This window comes from Pithys albifrons, chromosome 18 (assembly GCF_047495875.1).
Source record: "Pithys albifrons albifrons isolate INPA30051 chromosome 18, PitAlb_v1, whole genome shotgun sequence".
In the NCBI taxonomy this organism is placed as follows: domain Eukaryota; kingdom Metazoa; phylum Chordata; class Aves; order Passeriformes; family Thamnophilidae; genus Pithys; species Pithys albifrons.
The window spans coordinates 14,994,107-15,016,922 of NC_092475.1; the positions used below are offsets into that span (position 1 = coordinate 14,994,107).

General features: G+C 55.8%; 1 protein-coding gene across 9 annotated transcripts in view; it reads right to left on the reverse strand.

The window, feature by feature from the left end:
* The window catches only part of CHD6 (chromodomain helicase DNA binding protein 6), a 90,438-nt gene that overhangs the window by 11,683 nt on the left and 55,939 nt on the right, over positions 1 to 22,816 (reverse strand). For all 9 annotated transcript variants that reach the window (XM_071573211.1, XM_071573210.1, XM_071573207.1 and 6 more), the window contains 18 exons: positions 21,106 to 21,249; positions 20,087 to 20,342; positions 19,384 to 19,594; positions 18,720 to 18,915; positions 18,025 to 18,189; positions 17,489 to 17,668; positions 16,881 to 16,991; positions 13,240 to 13,442; positions 12,641 to 12,840; positions 9,578 to 9,737; positions 8,905 to 8,994; positions 7,871 to 7,974; positions 7,168 to 7,297; positions 6,864 to 6,924; positions 6,145 to 6,202; positions 5,275 to 5,494; positions 3,067 to 3,275; positions 397 to 1,932 (listed from right to left, as the gene is read on the reverse strand). In XM_071573211.1, the coding sequence (XP_071429312.1) occupies positions 397 to 1,932; positions 3,067 to 3,275; positions 5,275 to 5,494; positions 6,145 to 6,202; positions 6,864 to 6,924; positions 7,168 to 7,297; positions 7,871 to 7,974; positions 8,905 to 8,994; positions 9,578 to 9,737; positions 12,641 to 12,840; positions 13,240 to 13,442; positions 16,881 to 16,991; positions 17,489 to 17,668; positions 18,025 to 18,189; positions 18,720 to 18,915; positions 19,384 to 19,594; positions 20,087 to 20,342; positions 21,106 to 21,249 (4,234 nt within the window). The remainder of the gene's footprint in view (positions 1 to 396; positions 1,933 to 3,066; positions 3,276 to 5,274; positions 5,495 to 6,144; positions 6,203 to 6,863; positions 6,925 to 7,167; positions 7,298 to 7,870; positions 7,975 to 8,904; positions 8,995 to 9,577; positions 9,738 to 12,640; positions 12,841 to 13,239; positions 13,443 to 16,880; positions 16,992 to 17,488; positions 17,669 to 18,024; positions 18,190 to 18,719; positions 18,916 to 19,383; positions 19,595 to 20,086; positions 20,343 to 21,105; positions 21,250 to 22,816) is intronic.

The following is a 22,816-nucleotide window of genomic DNA, read 5'->3' on the forward strand; positions in this document are numbered from 1 at the left end:
GTCACAGCAGGCGGCCCAAGGGACATCTCTCTTCTGGCCTGAGTCTGGCGGTCTTGTATTGCAATAGCCCTCATCCCTGACCATCCCCATACCAGAGGCGGGTGAAGAGGGGGGCATGTGTCTTTCCAAAAGGAGCTGCTCAGCCTAGGAAGATATTCCTGCATTCCATGTCATGCTCATGGCAGATGGACTCAGGGTGGAGAGTTCTGGCCAGCCCTGCTGGCAAATGCAACCCCCAACCCTTCTTCTCCGCCAGTTACAGTGGCTACAAGGACCTCAACTCTGGCAGAAAGCAGGCTACTCCAGGGGCTGGGCAGCCCCCAGGTTTGGCTCTGCAGGCAGGACAGCAGGTCCCTCTGACCCCAGCCAGACGTGAGGGAGCAATCAGGATCATACCTTGGCTCTGGCTGCTGCTGGCTTTCTCCCCCTCGCTTCTGTTCTCACACTCTTCTTGCTTCACACCCTGGGGCCCAGGGTGCGGGGCCTCTGAGCAGCCTGCCCGTCCCTCAGCCCTTTGGCCCCAGGTCTCCACCCCAGCATGGAGGGGCTCTGCACCTGAGGCCCCCAGCAGAGGTGTGGGCAGGCTGAAGGGCTGGCTCTGAGCCTGGCCCAGTGAGTGCTGCCCAGTGCTCTCCTCATCCAAGTCACAGTCCTCTCTTCCTTCTGGCCCAGGCTCCCCCAGCTCCAGGCGCTCCCTCTCACCATTCACATCTACTGGGCAAGTGTCCTCAGGTGTGGGGAGGCCAGAGCTCTGCTCCTCACCCCCCAGTTCATTAGCCTCAGGATCACAACTGGCCCCAGTCTGAGGGCCACTCAAACCTTCTGCTGCCTCAGAGTTATCATCGTCCTCTTCTTCCTCCTCATCTTCCTCGCTGTGGCTCTGACTTGGCCCCGACTTTGCCTCCATTCCTTTTTCCTGCAGCAGACTGATGAACCTCTGCTCAGGAGGAACCTTTAGTTCATAGTTATGGAGACTGGGACTGTATAGCCCCATGCTTAGGACCCTTTCCATGGTGCCGTGCTCGGGCAGCCCTGCCACCGGGCTGGCAAGGGATCCCTTCTGCTCCAAGGCTTTGCCGAGCTCGGCTGGGATGCTTTGGGAAGTGTTGCTCTCAGGGGTAGAAGGTGAAGGCTCAGCTTCCTCATTCTGACTGTTCATTCGATCAGAGCCCACCTGCAAACCCTCGAGGAAGGGAGCCTCTCTCATGGCATCTGCATCGCAGCTGGATGGATCCTCGTCCCCCTCCAGTTTGCCCTCAGAGAGTTTGGCAACGCTGCTTCCGACATCTGTGCAGCTTGGGCTGTCTCTGGCGAGGGAGCTCTGCTCGCTGTGACAGGCCTTCTCGTCGTACATCATGCACACCAACGACTCTGGCAGTGAGCTCTCGTCATAGGTACTGGAAATGATGTCCCGGACCTCAGACATGAAAGTTTCACAATTCGTGTCCAGAGTGCTGCCTCCGGCCTGGGACGTGGTGCTGTCCATGGCTTCCAGCTTGATCTGACTCTCAGCTTCAGTCTCCAGGGTTTCGCAGGTCCGGTCCACCTGGCTGTACAGAGGGGAACTGTAGAGTTTGGAATTAGTCTGGTAAAGGCAGCACAGGGTTTCTGGGCCTGGGAGCCCTGTTCTTTTATGCTGGGCATAGTTCCTGTAGGCATCTAAAAAAGACAGCTGGGGGTCATTCATGATGTAGTAGTCCGTGCGGTTCAGGCCGTGCTTGGCGGTGCCGATCAGCAGGTCCCGGTCGTGTTTGCCACATTCCCACCACACTGGCAGGTACAGGCTGGGCCGGCACAGCTTGAGCCGCTCGTGGAGCTGTGGGCACTTGAGCACCTGCTCACGCACCTTGCGCAGCAGCTCGATGCGGTACAGGGTTCTGGCAGCACGCTCCTCCGTGATGGGCTCCACGTAGATGTCGGGGTCTGGAGGACCTACAGCAAGGACACCAAAGCCAAGGCCACATTATACTGGTTGGTGACAGTCCCTCAGAGGCAGTGATGAGCAAGGTGACTTTTAACCCTTGCTCACACTGCAGTTGAGGTGCAGCCAGTGCTTGTAGGCACTGTTGAGGGCTCTTTTTCCAGTCTCATCACCTTCCAGTCATATCCCACCAAATGGACACAGGGGAGTAAAACCCCTTGACTTCAGCAGCTGCATCCAGAGTGACACCAGCCAGAGGATTTCAGAATCTTGTCTGAGCTCTGCTCCATCAGCATCAGCAGCGTTGCAGCTGCCTGGACCTGCTGGTGGAGTGGCTCCCAGGGGTCTGAGGCTCTGGTAGCCTTTCAGCCTGTTCTCAGGGAAGGGCAGCTTATGTAGCACTTCTGATGAGGAACACCTACCTAAGGCACTAACACATACATGCAAGGAACTGCACCCAAGACCAGACCACCTGACAGGTCTGAGGCAAAACATTTTCTGTTGCTGTTGGAAGGAAATCACATTGCGCTTAAATAGCCCCAAACCAGCTTTTCATCTGCCATGTCCTGCTCAGTGCCAGTGCAGGGCTTCTGCAGAGCACTCCAAGAAAATGGGATGCCCTGTGTGTTGGCCAGGCTCCCTGACCCTTCTGCAGTGGGTTCAGGCTCCCTTTACCCTGCAGCAGAGCTCCAGTCAGCAAGGGTACAGAGTGGACTCTGACGAGCGCCAACAGGGAGATGCTCAGAGAGAAAGCAGCAACATAACTCACCCGAATAACCCCCAGCTCCAGCATGAAGATGTGCAGCTGAGTGTGCTGCCTCTCTACTTGTCTCTCACATGCAGAGGTTGCTGTCTTGGATAGAACTGGTTGTGATTTCATGCAAGAGCTCCAAGAGATCTGCGAGAGCAGGGGCTGGAGACCTCAGGGCTGCTCTACCCTTCTACTGTGCTGGGGAGCCAGTACATGGTAGGGACAAGGCAGCCAGGAATGCACAACTGCTGCAAGCCCATGGCCTGCATGGCATCCCATTGCTTCCAACTGCCTCTGAATCTCCTCCCTTGCTCTCCTGTTCCATAAGAGTGGTGGCATCAGTTCTACACGGACCTTCGATTACCACTCCATAGGCTATGCAATTTCCACTCACCATCCTCCTTCCACAGAGGAAGTCCACAGACATTCTTGCACATGGCCACAAAGCTGTAGAAGTACTTTTCCAGGCTCTCATCTGTCTTCTTCTCCAGTCGAGAGATGGCTCGGAACTGGGCCCAGTCAAAGATCTTTTTCTCCTGGTCATAGATAACTCCAAAGGAGGAGACAGTGCGGTAGAAATCTGCCTGCTCCCTCCTGGTCCACCTGTGGGGCAGGGAGGAGACAAGAACACCTCTGAGACATGTTCAGGGCCCAGCCCAGGCAAGGCACCAGGCAGAGGCTCAGAGGACACTAAGTAGTTACTGACCACGAGCTTTGTGGGGAGCTGTCAAGAGGAGCACACTGGGGACACCACCACAACCTGAGATTCTCTGCCCTGTGGTGCACAGGGAGGATGAGCAGGGGCCATGGGCCTTCTGGCTCTCAAGTCACTGCTGAAAAAACCCTCTTAGCTGTTTCAATAAACCCCAGTGCAGCTCTGGGCTGTGCTGCCAGCAGGGCACAGGCTCCAGCAGCTTCAGTGTAGGGACAAACCTATCTCATCTATTCACTTCCTGCCACATCAAACTGTTTCATGACCTGCATAGAGAGGCCAATTCTCTGTAGGAGCACTGAGGAAGGATCTGCAGACACAGCTCTCACCCAGCCTCTTCCAGAGGGCAACTGGGACTGGGGCTTGCTGCTGTAAGAGTCCCAGTAATAAATGCCATCCGCCCTACTGACTCCTGTGGACTCCTGGGTGCCAGGGGTGGGTGTCACCTCCTCCTCACTGAAGAAAAGCAGCTGTGGTGATGGGGGGGTTCAGTTACAGCACTGTTAGGGCACAGCTTTCATGCTGGCTTGGACTCTGTGAGCTTTCACCTCGTGGGGATAACTCAAAGGAACAATCCAGGACAGAGATAGTGAAGAGTGTCCTGGGCAAATACAGCCCCAGGCAAACAGCATAGAGAAAGAACCACAGAGAACAGACCTTGGTGCATGTGGCAGGGCAAGGGCAGAGAAAAGGGAATGCTGAGGGCTGAAGAAAGCTTCAAGCCAAATCTCAGCTCTTCTGAACTGCAGCTCTGAGCCAGCATCAGCAAGCAGGTCAGACATGTCAAAGGAGAGCACACAGGGTGAGAGCACTCACAGCACTCAAAAACTCCCCAAAATACACTTGAATCAGCATTTCCATTGCTGTTCCCAGGGGCTGTCAGCCCTCTGCAGTCATGTTTCATTTAAAAAAATGAGAATAACATGAAGAAAGTGAATAAATATATTAATGATCAAAATCAAGTAGCCCAATGGTGAGTCTGTAGAAAGGCCTCAAATCAAAGACTGGAGGGAAACTCCTGTAAGAATTACTCCCTGGCAAAAAGCCCAGAGAATTAAAGAGCAGGAGACACCAGGCTGATGCCCCCCCAATTGAACAGGGGATGGTACAACTGGAAGAAGTCCAGAGGAAGAGGAATGGGAATAGTTTCCATACAAGGAGGCCATCAACAAAGCAGAGGACAGCACAGATACCATGCAGTTACGTGGGCTCCAGCTGCAGGGACAGGTCCACAGGAGACAAAGCTATGGAGGGCTGGTGACCACAGAGAATCCCAGTCCCAGGGCTGCACTGGAGACTGGCAGTGATGGCAGCAGCACAACCCTGAGCACACCCTTCAGTTTCTGCAGATCCACTCAGGATGCCACGACAGTTCCACCACCCTTCCACTTACTGGGGCATAAAAGAAATGGGAGCACAGAGCAACCAAGACATGTCATCACACCTGAGGCCATGAGCAGGAGGCAAAGGCAGTGACATGAGAGCCACAAGGGTCAGAAAGACACTGCTCACGGGCTGTGACAGTGCTCATCCATGGTGTGTCCCCAGGAAACAACTCTGCTCAGCAGTACCCGCTCTGCTGGGGCTGATCCCTGGCCCAGAAGACACTGGATTTGAACCTGAAGAGCTGTCCCTTCACTTTTTTTGTCACCATCTGCTACCTGCAAACTCCAGTTTGCACTGGAGGCTGCTCCAGAGATGAGCTGGTTGCCGGGGCAGCGAGGCTCCTGTAGCCGGGAGCAGCACCGCCTGCCCAGCCAGGCCCCACATGACTCCATCGCTGGGGCAGCTGCACAGGCAGCTGTGATGACAATTACCAGGGTCAGTTCAGGGGGGCAAGGAATTCAAGTGGGATAGATCAGCTTTGTGAAGGCCCCTCTGCTGCACTACCTTTTCTGCATTTCTTTGTTCACCGAGTCCATCTCAGAGGCCCTGCGGAACATGTCGTCCTGCAGCCAGTAGCCATGGTTACCGGGCACCAGCATCTCGGCACGGGCGGGCAGCTCCTTGCGGTTGCAGCGCTGGTAGACGGTGACGAGTCGGCGCAGTCTGGCCGTGAGAGCAGAGGAGACAGGCCAGCACGATCTGTCTGAGTCAGAGCCATCCTGGGCTTCAAACATCAGCAAGGACATTAGTATCTAATACACATGCAAAGCCACAGGTTCCCACATCCCTGTAACAAGCTCCAAGACCTTCCTCCCACCTTCTCCCTTCCATGGGGAGCACCAGGGATCACAGGCAAGAGTGGGGGACCACGGTGACCATCCCCAGCCTGTTGGCTTACAGCCTCACCATGTCTTAGCTTCCTTCAGAAAGCGCCCAAAGACAGAGACCAGGGTAGGAATGATGGCTCCAGGCCAGGCCATGCACAGGAAAGGACTGCAGCTCCCTGCTCAGCAGTGGGGCCAGCCAGCCCACAGCATGTGCCAGCACTGCCTTCCGCAGAGACCTTGCACGCTCATCTCATGCAAGTAACTGCATGAACGAGGGCAGGCTAATGGCTTGTAGTCATCTTGGGCAGCTTTGGCTGGGAACACTTGGGACCCTGGCTGCCCTGCCACAGGGCCCACCTCTGGGTCATCTCTGACTTTGCATGAGAGGTAGTTCCAGCTTAAGCTACATCACCCACTAACACAGAGCAGTGTGTTCCCCTGCACCAGCAGTGTGTCCCTCCTACCAACCAGAGCCTGGTGCAGTGCCCCAGCTCTGCCATGCCAAATCTGGGAAGCCACGTGCTGCACTGTGGAGACATGGCCTCACCTGCCGCTGGCTCGTCCCGCTTCTCACTGGCTTCACCCACCCCAGCAGACACGATGTCCTGCAGAAGGAAACCATCACAGACAGCTCAGGCTCACACAGAGACCCCCAAATCTGCAGCACCCCCATTCTTAGCAGGGCACAGGTGGTACAGGTGTTAGGACAGGCAGGGCCATGCGTCCTGGGCCCTCGGCCTGCAGTCACTGGCTGTGCTCAGTGCACAAGATCATAGCAGCAGAACAGGGGAGGTGACTGCTCAGAGGGGCAGTGCTGTCCATTTTGGGCCTGGAGGGGAGGTCCACCACAGCGCCACAGGCTGTATGTAGTGCCGCTGCCTAGGACAGTAGCAGTGTCCCAGTCTTAGCTGCTCAAATAAACCCTGCACTCTTCTGTGCTGCCTCGTTCCCTTCTCTTCCTCTACCCAGGGCCATTTTGGGATGCCTCCAACACCTCTGACACAGCCCCATGTGGCTGCTGAAGCCAAGTGCAAGAGCCAGCACTTCTGGGCATCCCCAGCCCTGAATCCCACTCAGCTTCCCACAAGGTGGAAGCTCTCCAGGTCCACAGGTAATGCAGAGAGGTACAGGGACCAGAAGCAGTGGGGATGGGATGGGGCAATGGCGGTGCAGAGCAGGGGTACCAGTTGATGGGGTCAAGCCTGCAGCACAGCAGGGCAGACCTGGCAGCAGCAGATGTATGTTAACACAGTGAATCCCACTCACCTCCTGTTTTGACAGCCCCTCCAGCTTTTCTCCATTGCTTTCTTCCTTTTCCACACTGCCCCTGGGTGAGAGAGTGAATCATTCCCTGCTAGTGGCAGTGCAGCCCCCGTGGCCGTGACAGTCCTCAGCAGCAGGAAGTGAAGAATTGGTGCTCACACCATCCCTCCACCTGGTACTGGGTACCAGCTCCCCACTGGCCTCCCCTCTGTGCTCAGAGGCACAGCCTGCTCCGTCCCTCCTCAGCCCGTCACACTGTCCCCAGGAGTGTGTCAGACACAAGAGCGTGGCTTCATCCCCTGCCCACCTTTCAGCAGCGTCCTGTGTGCCGTCGCTGACGCCCTGCTCGGCAGAGAGCAGCTTCTCGTCTGGCATGCCCACCTTCTCCAGGAAGCACAGCGCCGGGTCTGCCCGCATGGCATTGTACCGCTCGTACCCTGCGACCGCCGCGGATGTCAGAACAGACACAGCACACAGCAAGGCCTGAGCCTGCTCTGGCAAAACCTCCCCCTCCAGGGACACAGCTCCCCACCTGGCTCTCACTCCCTCTGTGCTGCTGTGAGAGCAATTCTCACCCCAGAAATTCAGAACACTTCCCCAGAAGCTGCTAATGGCTCTCCCCTGGGCAGCAGGAAAAGGGAAACAGCAGCCTTCCCATTCCAGTCAGCAGCCCTGCCTGCAGCAGCACAGTGTCCATGGGGCTGTGAACAGAACCCATGTGGGTGCAGCTGAGGTAAACAGCCCCGTGGCTCCTGAAAATGCAGGGGGACTCCGAGACAAGGCCAGGAAAAGCTCAGTATCCTCCTCCTCACCCTCAGGTGGCAACTGCATGCTGCTCATGGCAAACCAGAGTCTGCCACCCTGGGCACTGTGGGGTTCCTGTCCCCCCTGCCCACCCCTACTTGCTGCTGGCACCTGGGGAGAGCTGTCTTGGCCGTGTACTGACATGATGTCCCCTCCAGATATCAGAGGTACTAATTCCCTCATACACCAGTCAGCTGGGTACACACCATGCTTGAAAACACCAATGAGCAGGGATTTATCGGCTTCGGCATTCCACCAGTCCACCGGGATCTCCACATAGTCAATGTCTGGCAGCAGCACGTCCAGCTCCCTGTGGCAGATAAGGTATGAACGCCCCTCTCCCAGTCTCACCAGACACTGAAGAACACTGGGCCCCACACAGAAGGGACATGGGGAGGCCGGAGCCATGGCTCACTGGCTTGGGGCAGCTAATGAATACTGACCTGGGGCTCTGGCATGACACGGGCACACATCACCCTGGGGTCACAGCTGGAGCCTTGGTTCCACCACAACCCACTGCCCTCCTGCTCCTCTTGTTCCAGTGATGTGGAGGCTGCCCAGCCCCTCTCCCCTCCCACCCAAGGAACATCAGAGGACTGGAGACCCCATCTGACCTGAACATCATCTCTGGGGGGAAACCTACCAGCCCAAACAGAAGTGTCTCCCTGCACAGACTGGAGCTGATGGAGCTGTGCTGAGGAAGGCAGCAGCCCCCCACTGCTTGGGGAAATTAAGCTATAAGCTCAGCATACACAGACAGCTGAGTCTTTGCAGACAGGTCAGGGGGCTGGCAGGCTGCAGGCTCAGTGGCATTACATTGCCTGTGGGTTCCACTGTCTCCAGTGTTGGGAAGGGACTGCAGGCCACAATGATGGGGCATGCCCTGCTCTGAGGCCTGGCACTGAGACTTGGACCAGTCTCTGTGGACTCCCACAGTGGATTAAGGGCCCATTTGTCAAGCAGCACATGGAGCCATTTTCCTGCAGACTGTCCCTGAAGGTCCCCACCGCCCCCGGGCTGGTGTTGCATTCTCAGAGCTGCCTCAGCAGGGCTGCCACAGCTTCAGGTCCTGAGCAGGTAGAGTGGCTGCCTGAAAGTGCATGCCTGAGCAAGACCTGGGTATTTGACCCCCAGGTCTAACTCGCCTGGAGCTGCAGTGAGCCCAGATGTGGCTGGGCTGCATGGTTGTGGCAGTGCTCGAGCCCGAGAAGCCTCGCGGGGGTCACCGTTGGGTCCATACCTGGCGGGGGTCCCCTCAAAGGCTTTATCCGCAGCCTCCCCCAGCACTTCAGCCTTCAGGTAGTAGAGCATTCGCACCCGCAGCAGAACCCTGTCCCGGGTGGCAGAGAGGTCATCAAGGGCAGGGAAACCTGCCTGACACCACGCTTCCCCATGTGGAAGGACCCACTTCCCTAAAGCAGGATGGGCACCAGCCATGCAGTGCCACGCTGCAGTGCCCAGCCCTGTGAGCTGGGGGACATTGGCCAGAGGGTCGCTGCTCAGGACATGGCCCCCATGAGCTGGAGGAGAATCCGTCAGAGGTCCAGCAGTGGGAACACAATGATCCCGTGTGGGCTGCGAGCCCTTTGCAGCTCCCTCCCACAGTCCCAACACTAAAGGCCTTCAGCCCACTGTCTCCACGAGCCAGTGTGGGTTCCCACAAGGGGGAGTGGTTTAAGAGAGGAGAGATTTAAACTAGATGTTAGGAAGAAATTCTTCCCTAGGAGGGTGGTGAGGCCTTGGCACAGGTTGCCCAGAGAAGCTGTGGTTGCCTCATCCCTGGAAATATTCAAGGCCACGTTGGATGGGGCTTGGGGCAACCTGGGATAGTGGAAGATGTCCCTGTCCATGACTGGGGGGGTGTTCTTTAAGGTCTCTTCCAATGCAAACCATCCAATGATTCCATGACTCACTTGTTGCAGTGCTGTTTGAGGTGCTTCTTGTAGCTGTCGTCATGCAGGACCACCTCGGGGTTGCAGGTGGCAAGCCAGTCCGCGTTCTTTATCTCAGGAAGCAGCATCTGGTTCTTCGTCTTCTTCCCCTTCCTGCCTCTGGGCACTGGTGCTGACAAACCTGTAACAGTGAGTGGCAGCCAGTGAGCACCGTGGGCACCACAGGCACAGCTGGGTACTGCCACCAGGCACCTCTGGCACTGGGTGCCAAGCAGGGCAGTAGAGCCAGGAACTGGAGAAGGCCATGCAGAGCTCCCAGCTGCAGCCTGGAAAGCCAAGGATGGGGAAGTGTCTGCAGCAAACATGGCCTCTTCATGTATAAAAACATCCCACAGAAGCACGGAAGAGACCTCGGCACAGCTCTTGGGACCTTCTCCAGACGCTGCAGCCAGCTCTGAAGGTCACCCTATGGAGACAGTGATTTGGAACAGGAGTTCAAACAAGGAGCTCCCAAACAATCACAATGAGTAGACCTGCTGATCTGACCTGTAAGTGTCGTTTCTCATGCTGTGCATCAGAAGTAGGGCTATGGGTGAAACAGATCAGTGCAGGGGGCTAAGGTATCAAAGGGAAAGAGAATACGATTCCATCTGGCTGACAATGATGAGATCCACTGGCTGGAGCCGAAAACTAAACACATTTCAACCTTGAAATAAGATGTGACTTCACAGCAGAACGTGGAAACAATTCCTGGTAGGGTCACTATTATTTGGAATCTTCGGAGAGGGATAAGCTGCCTCCCTGGGCAGCTTCTATTGAGGCAGACATCCTCACCTGCCCATGTGTGTGAAGGGGAAAGAGTGGCTGAGCAGTCCCATCCCATCTGTCTGGTCTTGTGGCACCAGTGAAGAAGAGTGAGTATCACCTTTTTCTCAACTCCTGCAAAAGCTTTGCAGCTCCATGACAGGACTCGGGTTGCAGGCCAGGTGGCTGCTGAAGGCCTGCAGTAGGCACCAGGGTTCCTATCCCCAACACCAAACTGGCCTTTGGGCAAATGCTGCTTCCTCAGCAGCTTGGCCTCTTCCAGGATGGAAGGTAGGATGGTGGTGGATCAGCAGAGCTCTGAGTTGGGCTGCCTGAGTGCCATGCTCAGCCCATGTGGTCACATGGATATGGGATTGAGAAGGAACAGCTTCAGGAGGCACTAGCAAGGGCTGGAGGTTGCTGTTGCTTTCTGCATATCTGGGAGGCCTGAGGTCTGTCTTGCCTGGTCAGCTCTCTGCAGACTGAGTAGTGCCTGAGGTTCCTGAGACAGCTGTGGCTGCTCTGCATTGCAGGGTTCTGCTCTCCTCTAGCTCCTGATGTCAGGCTGGATGGTGTCATTGCTCCTCTAGCCAAGAACAAGTGGAGCTTTCAAAGGTGGGAAAAGCCATTCTGAAGAGCTGATGGAGAAGCTCTTGGTCCCTTCTCTGCTCAGTATCTGATGTTAGTGCTGCTCTTGCACTACAGCAATCCTGATCCTCCACTGAAACTATTGCTTGTTTGTTACTTGGATTATCTGAATCAAGCCCTCTCATACAACCCAGTTTCTGACTCTTGCTCTACTCCCCACAGGGCTCTCAAGCACAGTCCCAGACACTTGGGGCAGGGCTATGTGACAAGGGCAGGAGGCACTGCCAGGGTGGTTCCCATTGCAGGAGATGACTGGAATAACTTAAGGCAGCCACTAAAGGCCACATACTTCAACCTCACACTGCAAAGCCAGTTGGACATTTCCAGGCAGAAGGAAATGGTGATGATAGGTTTTAAGCACCAAATACAGTGCAAGTGGGCCTCAGCAGCAGCACCACTTCAGAACAGCCTTCCCTGTGCTCCACCACTTGAGACCCAGGTTTCAGCCTGGCTCCCTGATGCCAAAATCAGTGTGGAGAGTTCCAGACCCCTCACTACGCACCTTGTGCCACAGATCAGAAGAGCAGAACAAGCAGCACGTGGCTGTTGGGTTCTGACTCCCCAGCCCCACTCACCTGTCCAGGGGTCAGCACCCACTCTGTGGTCACAGCATAAAAGACAAAGGCCTTGTGGCTGCCCTGTTTGTAGAGTGGGCTCCAGGGAGCCCATGCAGAGCAGCCACTGTGCTGCAGGCAGAGGGACCAATCTGCAGCATCCATCACCAAGGCACAGCCAGAGCCAGCACAAAAGCACAGATGGGAAGGCTCTGGGTGACCTGTCTGAAGGTGAGGATACACCCTACAGAACACAGATGCAATTACAAATCTGACATGTGGTGTGACACATGGACCTCACACACACTGGAAAAAAAGCAAGCGGGGCCTCTGAGCAGAGAGGGTACAGCCAGACCTGGGACAAGCGTCCTGCTAGACACAGTGAGAGAAGGCAGCATCACCTGGGGAAGACTTTGCAGTGCTGAGGTTTCAGAACAAACCAACGCTGCACCTCCACCCATCAGGGCAGGCACTGAAGACCAGCATGTATGGCACAAGCACCATTGCAAGGGGAAACATAAGCTGGAGGTGGAGTGAGATGGATGCTTAGCTGCACATCCAGCCTTCCTTAGCACAGCTGCCAGTGCTGCCCAGAGGCACAGGCAGAGTCCCTGAACAATGCCCATGCTGTGTTCTGTGAGGCCCTGAGGAATAGCTGGGCACATCAGTGCTCTGAGTGGAATAAGCAGCCTCATACCTATCACACCAAATGTGTTCATAAGGTCATCAGCACACCATGAGCTTGCTGCTCAGTGTCTCCCTGCAGAGGGGAACCCCAACAGTATTCACAGGCCAGAGAAAACGTAGCAGCACGTCTGCTCCCACCACAAGCTCTGCACCAGCCATAGCACTGGGAGCCAGGAAAACAGCCTCCCCCACTCAGCCACACCCTGCTGCTGGCTCTGAGGTCGGCTGTGGAGGTCAGCTCCATGGAAGCCCCTTTCTCTGTGCAGAGAGAATCGCAGTGCTCAAGCACAACCACTTGCACACCATTTCCATCAGCTCCACTTTCAATTCTGCAGCCTCAGTCCTGCAGGATGACGAGTACAGATGCAATGACAGAGAGAACACGCAATACCTGAGTGATTCTGCAGAGCCTGGTTCTGGCCATCCTTCGTTGGTGTGATGAGATCCCAGATAAAACTCTTAATCTTCTCATCCCCCTTGTAGTGTTTGACACAATACACCAGCAAGGCCCGACAAATCATCTCCATGTCCTTCTCATTCAGGTGCCACTTGAAACGCCCATGAGTCAGGATATCTTTCCAGCGTCCCCAGCTGAAACAGCAGGAAGAGAGTAAACACTCTTGTGCAATGAGAGACCTTGCTGGCACCTCTCTCCAAAGGTTCTCTGAGGGGCATGGCCCTGCAAGTCCCCGAACAGGGGTGTTTTTCCCATTCATTACACAACTAGAGAGGGGGAGAGGTTTGCAGGACTGAATGGGATAGAGGCAGCAGCAGACTCTGGAAGTGCCAAATGCTAGTTCATGCTTTGTTCCTCTAATTCCTTCCATCCCAAACATTTGCTTAGAGGCCAGGCCCCACCAGGAGGTCACTGGTGGAAGGAGGGGATGCTGCAAGCAGGATGGACAGAAAGTGGCTGGGGCAGCTAGTGGTCCACGGGTGCTGGGGCAGCTGGAGGCTGTGAGCAGGCTCTCTGGGAGGCAGGAAACTCACCCAAATATGAGCAGGTTTTTCTCCACACGGAAGCACTCAGCCCGCAGGTACCGCCGTGTCTTCTCGTTGAAGCGCCGCGAGCGTGTGGGTCGCTCGTCCGAGTCGCTGTCCAGCTCAGAGAACTCCATCAGCTCGTCCTCTTCAAAGGAGTTGTAGTGTTTGGTTTGCTTCCGCACCCGGGGTCTGTCGATAACCAAGCTCTCCTGTGGGGATGGGGCAGAGAACGTGCTCAGGCGTGGGCAGGAAATCTTGTATGTGCTCTTGTCCCCGCTGCCACTTGGCTGTGCTCACACCTCGGGCTCCTGGCTCGCCAGTCCCAGGGCTAACCTTCCCACTGGGATACCTGCTCCAAATTACCTGCATGCAGCTCTGCCTGCACACATGAGACAACTCCTGGCCAGTACAAAATTCAGCCTGAATAATGACAGGCTGAAAATCAGCCCCTTTGGGTCCAAACTGCTGACAGCCAGCAGCTGACTCAGCTCTGAGTCACTCCCGGCCCTCCCAGCTTCTGCCAAGTGCTGTGCTGAAGGCAGTGTAATCTTTGTGCTGGGGGACAGGTGGGCTGGAAGAGGAAAGGCAGCTTCCAAGAAGATGCAGGAGGGAGCAATATGAAATTATAAATAGCATGTACCCACCTCCTTACCCCTGCCCTGTCAAATGAATCCATGCCATCTAAATCTGCCTCGATTTCAGGTATGTGGGACACACACACACACACACACACACACACACACACACACACACACACACACACACAGCTTCCACATTGCCTCTGCTTGAGCAGTGAGCTCTGCAGACCTGCAGGACCTCCTTCCTGATGGCAGGGCCCTGGGACTACACTGGAGGCAGCTGCAGAGCCAGAGCTGCAGCTGAGCCCACCAGCTCAGGAGGGCCAGCAGAGAGGTGGGACCCCATCTGTCCCCTCCTGTCTCCCAACAGGCAGCAGCACCAGCCCACCCTCACTTCCTCATGAGGGGAGCCAGAGGGGACGGCACCGATCTCTGCTCTCTGGTGACACAATAGCTATAGGACTGAGGGAATGGCATGGAGCTGTGTCATGTGGATGTGATATTAGGGAAAGATTCTGCCCCAACAGGTGGTTGGTCACTAAAACAGGGTCTCCAGGGCAGTGGTCATGGCCCTAAGGAGCCAGAGCTCAAGAAGTGTTTGGATAATGCTCTCAGCAATCTGGTGGGATTGCTGGGGTTGTCCTGTGCAGGGCCAAGAGTTGGACTTGATGGCCACTGTGGATCTCTTCCAACCCAGGATATCCTATGATTCCCAGTTCCATCACAGTGCTCAGCTGAAGAGCTCCTTCTGTGGACAGAGAGGGCTAGGGCCAACAACAATGCCCGTGGGAGATGCTTCCCAGCAGTGCGTGGGCAATGTCCAGCAGCTCTGCTCCCAGGCCAGGAGAAGTCAAGCTTGCCAGAGCCCCAGCTGCTGCTTCTGCCCATGGCTGCTGCTGAGAAGGAGCCAATTTGACAGTGAGGGCAAGAGGTGACACTCCAAGAGCATTTATATATAGTCTGCAACCTTCACCTGGACATGGCCTGCCAGATTCACTTGTAGGCAGGACTGCAGGGCTGCAAACACTGGTGGAGGAAGGAGTGGCACAATCCAAATCTGTCCTCATTTGCTCCATCTGGGCAGGAGAAGCCCTGGGCAGCTCCTATCATTCCTATTCATGTTTAGCTTTTAGAGATATTTGTTTCTCAATCAACATCAGGATATTCAGCCTGACCCACAGTCACTTCAGTCTCAGATGAACATGGGAAGTATTCCGTTGGATATGGAAAATATCCAACAGGCAGCATGAGGGAGCATTTGACACACTAAAAACAGGGAGAAGTACTGGAGAAGTTGTCCAAGCTGGTGGGAGCTTCTCTCACACCACTCTTGCACTGTCAGGGCCAAACCCCGCTGGCCCAAACAACCTCTCTGCACCCTCCTGCTCAGAGAAGGCGAGAAGCTGAGCAAGAGGGAGCACCTGCAGACATCATGCAGGGTTGTGTCCATCTCCCAAGGCACTGAGCCCCTGGCAACCCCTTCCCAGACACCCCTAACAAAGGTAGACCTGAGCTCTGAAAGCCAAAACAAACCAAGCATCCTCACACAATGAAGTACTGACAAGTCCAGGGCCACAGCCACCATATTCAACCTCCCAACAATGCCAAACAAAAGCAAACAAGGTGGGAAAGCAGCAGGGCACCCACAGCCCTCACAGGATCGCTGTGTTCACCAGACAGAGGCATTTCTGCTGCAGAAGTGCTGCCTTCCAGAGAGCACCGTGCTGCCTGCTCCAGCCCACCCAGTGCACTGCTCCTACCACAGCATCTCAGCCCAGCACTTGCTCAGCAAGCGCCCCCAGTGTGCCTGACACAAGCCTCTTAACCAGAAGTGTCTCAGCACTGTCATGCCACTCACTCTCCTGCTGCTGCTGGAACCCACACATCAAATGTTATGATGAAGAAATCACAATAGAGAAATGTGCCTACTGGACCATGTGACCCAAAACCAATTTCAGGGACCTGCCTGCTCTCACTCCACATGAGCCTCAATGAATTTCATGTCCACTTTGCCTCTAGGTCACTAAATGGCTGGGCTTGCTGCTGGGCTGAAGGCCCCCTGAACAGGCCCAGGAGAGCTACAGCTCTGTAAAGGGCTTGGAGGGCCACTCAGAAAGAGGAGAGGGAACCTGAGCCAGCAGCCACCATCACACACACCAGGGCTTCCTCTCTGCCTGCTGCAGGAGAGCTGGGGTGCTCTTCTGAGCCTCACCATGACAAACTTCACCTCCTTTGCCATTGAGACCTGGCTGTGGGAGCCTGGGAGCTGCAGTGGAACAATGTGCCCAGGACTGTGAGCTCTAGGGCTGGAGCACACTATCTCAAGTCAGCTCTCCAGGCCTCCTCCAGAGCTGAGAGGCCAAATGCTATCCTCTGCCCAGGGTACAAAGGGCTCACATGGACTTGGGCTGTGCTGGGGAATAGTTACACAGCATCCTCCAAGCATGGAAAGAGCCCTCCTCACTCCACCAATGCCCAGCCACAGGAAGAGCTGCCACTCGGAACCCCTTTGCATTAATGAAGGTCTCTTGCCTTGGAGAGAGAGACCCAGAACTGGGAGATCAGAGCTGGCACCTGGAGGGCAGCATGGGACTGTCATGGTACTGCTCCATGCTGGAGCCCACCCCAGCTGCTTGGGCTGTCTGCACCAACGAGGCTGGCAGTGGGAGGCACTCATGCCTGCCTGTGCTATGGGGAACTCTGCACAGCCTCAGCTCATGACAGGCAGTCACACCAGCCTGCTGGGCTCACACATGGGCCACTGCACTGGCTCCTTTATCTTCTACTCCCCTCTCATGCTGCCCCAACTGCTGCCCCTTAACCAGGCTTGGGAGTAGCTGGGAGCAGAGACTGAGCAGTCTGAAAGTCAGGGAAACACAGACCAAGATGTCACTAAATAAACTGGGGCTTTGGCCAGCACTTATGGGTCAATCTTTCCTTGCAGTAATTCGTGATGCCCAACACAAATCCCTTCAGGAGCCCAGCAGAAGCACACAGCTTCCCCCTGGAGAGCACACCACCCCATGTCTGATCAGTTGTAGGGCACACAGACTGCAAACCGGATCATACCTTTTCATTCTTGGCATCTGTATCGAGCTCTGCTATCTTGGCCCACTTTTGCCAGAAGTTGGGGTCATCTAAGGAAATGTCAGTTCTGTTTCCTGATGCTACGAAGCTGGCCTGAGAGTGAAAGAAGTGATGAACAGGGTGCAACCCACCACCCAGATGTGCCTTCTCCCACACAGAGATCCCTCCCCATGCCTGTCTGAGCACACAGTCTCACTGCCGTGGAGTGTTACACTCCATGCTGAGATATGCTAGAGGTTTCTCTGTTTGCCTAAGGGAGCTGAACCCCTCTGTTCTGCAGTCCTGCCTGGCCCACTGTAAACAGAGTTTGGGCTATGCAGGATGAGGGACAGATGGCCCTTGGTGCCCCAGCAGACATCAGCATGACACAGAGCTGGCTCCTCAGGCTCTCAGGGGTGTGACAGACCCCTCAACACACAGGTCTCACTCCTGGGCACAGCACAACAGGAGAGCTCGGCCTCCATGCAGGCATGTCTGTGCACACAGGCAGGAGAGCAGCCCAGACTCCAGTCCTGCATGCTCCCAGCATGGCCTCCTCCCCCATCCCACCAAGGGGAAACCCCCTTCCCTTCCGATGGAGCACAGCACACCTTGGCAAAGGTGGAGCCCTTCCCTTCAGACTGGATTGTGATGGTCTGTGTCCTGCGCTGGAGGATCTGATCAATGTCTTCCTCGCAGAACTTCGACCCTTCATCCTCCTCATCCATGAGTGCACCATAGGCACCCTTCCGCAGCAGGTCCTCCACCTCCATCTTGGAGAGCTGCTGGACCTGCCCAAAACATGGGAGCATCACCAACCTGGCCAGCAGCTCTGACCACGGCACACAGGAGGGCAGAGAGGCCTCAAGCAAACCCAGAGCTACAAGGAGGTCACTTCAAAATGCTGCCTGAGGGACTGTCAGGAATTTCAGTCCATGCCACCCCAGACACAGCATCATGTATCCCCCAACCCAATGCCCGTGCAGAGAGTCCGTCAGGCCAAACAGCAGCAGTGTGAGTGTGTGGGATTGGGCTCTCCCACCCCAAAGCCTGTCCAGTCTCTGCTCCAACCTGGCAGTGACTTGCAGCTGGAGAAGAGCTTTCCTGCCGCAGCTCCTGCTTGACCACACTCAGGCAGCCAACCTACCCCGTTGGTGCTGCCCTTGCGGTTGATGTCCTGTAGCACAGCCTTATCCAGGCCCAACTTCAGGCTGGCTTTGTCAAACATTTCCCGCTCGTAGGAGTTCCTGGTGATGAGGCGATAGACCTTCACCGCCTTGCTCTGACCGATCCGGTGGCAGCGAGCCTGAGCCTGGGAGTGCAGAGGGCACAGTGTCAGCGCAGGCAGCCCAGCAGGATGGGGACAGCGTGGCTTGTGGCACCCCGCACCAGCACCTACATTCACCCACCCAAGTCACAGTCAGCTCCCACCCACCACAGCACCCTCGCTCCATGTCTGTCCTGGCTGACCTAGCACGGCTCTGGCACAGCCTGCGTGGCTGTGGAGCAGGAATGGGTGATCCCAGCACCTCCAGGGCAAGGACATGGGCCTCAGAGTGGAGCCTGGGCTCTCTGAAGATGTGGGCACACAACACTGTACCCACTCCAACACCCAGTATGGATAAAGTGTTGCCTGCTCTGTGGTGCATCTGTGTTTTCAGAGCCACACTGTGATCTCCCCCATGTCCTGTCCCCTCTGCCTGCACTCCTGCTGGCTCTCCTGGCACAGCAACCCATGCCCAGTAGAGCTACGTGTTGCTGCCCTGCCCTGCCTGCCTGGCATGAGTGACAGGAGCTGTTCCACAGTCGCTTCCCACAGCCTGGCCTGGCCTGGCCCGCTACCTGCAGGTCGTTCTGTGGGTTCCAGTCGGAATCAAAGATGATGCAGGTGTCGGCAGCTGTCAGGTTGATGCCCAGCCCGCCCGCCCGTGTGCACAGCAGGAACACGAAGCGATCCGAGTCAGGCTTGCAGAAGCGGTCGATGGCAGCCTGGCGCAGGTTCCCGCGCACCCGCCCGTCGATGCGCTCATAGGTGTACCTGCTCGAGAGGGGAGAGGTGGGAGCAGCGTCATGGCAGAGCCTGAACAGGCTGTGGCTTTCAAATCCCTTCCTGCTCCTTTCCCTGGACTGTGTGTGGGCACACAGGCAGCTGAGACTCATTGGCAGGACCTGTGCACAGGTGGAGGTTCAGGTCCCACCAGCCTGTGTGCACTGTGGTTGTTCCCAAAAGTTGTGACTCTTACGATGACAAAATCACCACAACCCCATGCATAGTGCATGGATATGAGGCTCATGGGAACCAGGACCAAGGATCCTATCTACTTCCACCTAGTCACTCCCAGGACTGGGCCTGGACTACACAGAATGGACAGGTCTGAGCTGCCCAGCTCTGGGGTCTCTGCACCCACCAGCAGTAGCCAGTAACTCGGATCAGTTCTTGCCACTCTATGTACAGCGCGTGGAGGTGATGTGAAGGAGGTGTGAGAATGCTGGAGCCTGTACTAACCTCCTCTGGATGAGATAGTCTTCCAGGATGTCAAGGCAGCGCACCATCTGCGAGAAGATGAGCACCTTGTGCCCGCCGGCGATCAGCTTGGGCAGCAGCTTATCAATCAGCACCAGCTTCCCGGCCGCCTGGATCATCGCCTGCAGCTGGAAGTCTGGTGCCTCCGGGCTGTGTGTTTTACGGAAGTCTTCCAGGATCTTCTCCTCGGCCCCTGCCAAGCAAAAAGGGATGTGAGCTCTTGGCAAGGCTGGCAGAGCAGCTTCCCCCAGCCTCCCACCCAGGGGAGCAGCAAGGGAGCGTGCAAGGAACAGAACCCATGCCATCAGGGCTAGGGATGTTGGCCAGAGACCTCCAGCAGACCCTCTGCTCTTGTGAACAAACTTCATAGCTTGTATCAGCTCTTTGCAGAACAAGTCAGGCTGGGATGCTGAAGAGTGTCCTGTGTCAGAACACCCCCAAACCCAGTGAGCCTCACAAGATTGAGGTGCCCATCAGGAAGCAACTCTTGCAGGGAGCTGAGCTGCTTGCGAGGGCAACAGGGCAGATCTCTGCACCTTGTGCTGGGCTCACAGCCACAGCAGCAGCAGACAGTACAAGGGCCTGAGCTGGCTGCCAAGATTGGCAAGTTCTGCAAGCAGTGAGCAGTAAATGTTGCAGTGATACCTGTGTTTCCCCCCCCACACCTCCTGTGCACAGCCCTCACCATTGATGAGGTAGGGGTGATTGCAGCACTTGCGCAGCTCCATCATGGTGTTAATGAGGTTGGGCATATTGTGCTGGTTGGCACCCTTGGAGAGGAAGGAGAAGTTCTTCTCCAGGATGGCCCGGTAGTATTTCTTCTGGATATTGGTTAGCTCCACCTCAATGATGGTCTCCTGTTTGGGTGCCAGATTCTTCTCTACATCATCCTTCAGCCGTCGCAACATCATAGGCTTCAGGATGGACTGCAGCTTCTTCACCTGCAGGAAAAGCATAGAGACTCACTGCCCTCCCTACATGGCAAGTACATGGGGACAGTGGAGAGACCCATGATGCTAGAGCCCTGCCCCGGCTGTAAGTTCACTACAAGTGACCCTGGAGCAGCTGCTCAGCAGCCAGCCAGGACAACTTCAAGGACTGGCAATCTTGGGGCAGGTGCGTGAGTGATCATTTGTGTGCCATGAACTGCACGTGCTTCTGCTGCTGGCAGCCTTGGGTGTCTGATGCAGGAGGAGAGCTGAGAGACTGGACAGCAGCTGAGATGGTGCTTGCTTCATATGCCCATGCCTGCTCCCTCAGAATGACAATCGTTGTGCAATTCCCACATTCAAAAGGCAGTGCGACAGCCCAAGGGACTGAGCAGCTTCCCATGACCCACACTCAAGAGGAGCTTTGGAGGAAGGCTCTTCACAGGAACCAGACAAGGGCAACCAACACACGGACTTACTGACCCCCCCATTCCCCCTGCACTCATGTTAGTCTCAAGGACAGATCAGGTGGGAGAGGCAGGTGAGTTGTGCTGCCCAGGGATGCAAAGGCAGCCAGGTGGGAGCAGACTACTGCCTTGGCACAGGCTGGTCTCCTCCCTCCTAAGCAGCATTGGGAGTTCTGCCACAACTCTGCTTCTCCCGCCAGGAGTCCTATTCACTTCCCCTAAGCAGATGTCTGAGAGCATGCCTGGTTTGGTCATCACATGTCCCAGGGGCCTGTGCCAATGTTCACCAGCATCACTCCTCTAGGTACCTGCTCCTCTGTCTTCAGGTCTCCAAACTCCTCCAGGAAGGCTGTCTCTGAGGGGAACTGCTGTGGCTCCAGGAAGTTTAGGAGGCTGAAGAGCTCCTCCACCGAATTCTGCAGGGGAGTCCCCGTCAGCAGCACCTTGTGCTCCTGGGGACAGAGAGAAAACAGTCTGAGGGCTCAGACTCACTGGCTGGGTCCAAAGAGTCCTAAGAGTGCACTGATCCTTGTCTTCCAGCCTCAGAAGCACTCCGGGTGGCCTGGGAGAACATATGCTCCCCAAAAGGCTCTCCTGACTATGGTGACAGTCCTGAACAAGTCATTGCCACATAACACTGTCTTGTGGCTCCCAGAATGCTTCCCTGGACATGTCCCAGCCCAGCTCTGTGCAGCAACAACAGCCAAAACCTAGATCTCCCACTGCCCCCAGGCTTCAGTCCTGGCTCAAGTCCTTCAGGCAGGGCTGTGCTGGTGTCAGATGGGAACACTGACAGAGTCCAAGCTTCTGTGCAGCTGGGGCAAGATGTCCCTCTTCAGGACTTGGGTAGAACAAGAGGAAACATGGCCCAGAGCCATGCCACACCGAGGGACACCAGGGACCTGCTGCTAGGGCCAGCCTGAGCAGGGTACTGTGGAATCAGCAGGGGCAGGTATGACTGTGCACTGGGACCAAGGGGGAGCGTTTCTTAGAGGTTCATCATATAGGCACATGTGCAATAAAAGAAGATGGGGTTGAGACAACTCCAAGACCTGGGGTTGTGAGGACTGGATGATCCCTCGAGAACACTCTCCTAAGCCTGACAACATGGCTCAGGTTTCAGACACCACTGGATGCTGGTTCTGGGTGCAGCAGCTGTTTTGCCCCAGCAGTGCCAGAGCCTTGGGCTCACTGCTCAACCTAGTCCTTCTGCTCAATCTAGTGCAGGGAATGTCCTCAAGAGTCACCACCAATGAACTAAGGGCAATTTTAAGGTGAAAGGCTCCCACAGGACTTAACAAAGGAAGGTTATGGTTACGAAGTGGCACCAGAGACAATCCTGCTTTGCCCCAGGCTCACAACCCACAGAGACCTGCACAAGACACAAAGTCATGAGGAAACAGCAGGGTCTTTGGGAACTGGAGTCACAAGACTAATAATTTTTGGAGGCTTGGCCCCGCTACAGATGAGTGTGATTGAAGCTGGGTAGGGCTGTAAGATCCAACAGGCCCTGATGGCCCTTGGTCCAGCAAACAGCAGTGCTGCTTTTCTCGGGGCTGGAAAGGAGCTGGACATCCAAATTAATTTCTCAGAGCAGCTTATTGATCCTTTTTTTTGCCATGCACAGTCCTGCACTCCCATCCCTGGCACAGACTGGTCCCACATTTTACACAGAAGTAAGAAACCAGCTCGAATACCACAGTCCTGCTCAGTGCAGGGCATGAGGCACACCATGGCCAGGGATGCTCTGCAGGGCTGGCCAGCAACTACCCTGGTGTGCTACAACAGCCTACACTGTGCTGCAAGGCCAGGCATTGCTCTCCTCAGGAGCACAAACAGGTGAGAAGGCACAGGGGGACTTGGCCTGCTGTGGGTTAATATTCCACTTCAGCAAAAAGGAGTTTGGGATGGCTGCAGGGCACCAGTGTCCCATCCATCGAAGTGCCCCCCTGTCACTGGCACTGCTTTAGCAACCTGGATGGCTTTCCCCCAGCATGGCATGGGACATGAGCTGGTGAT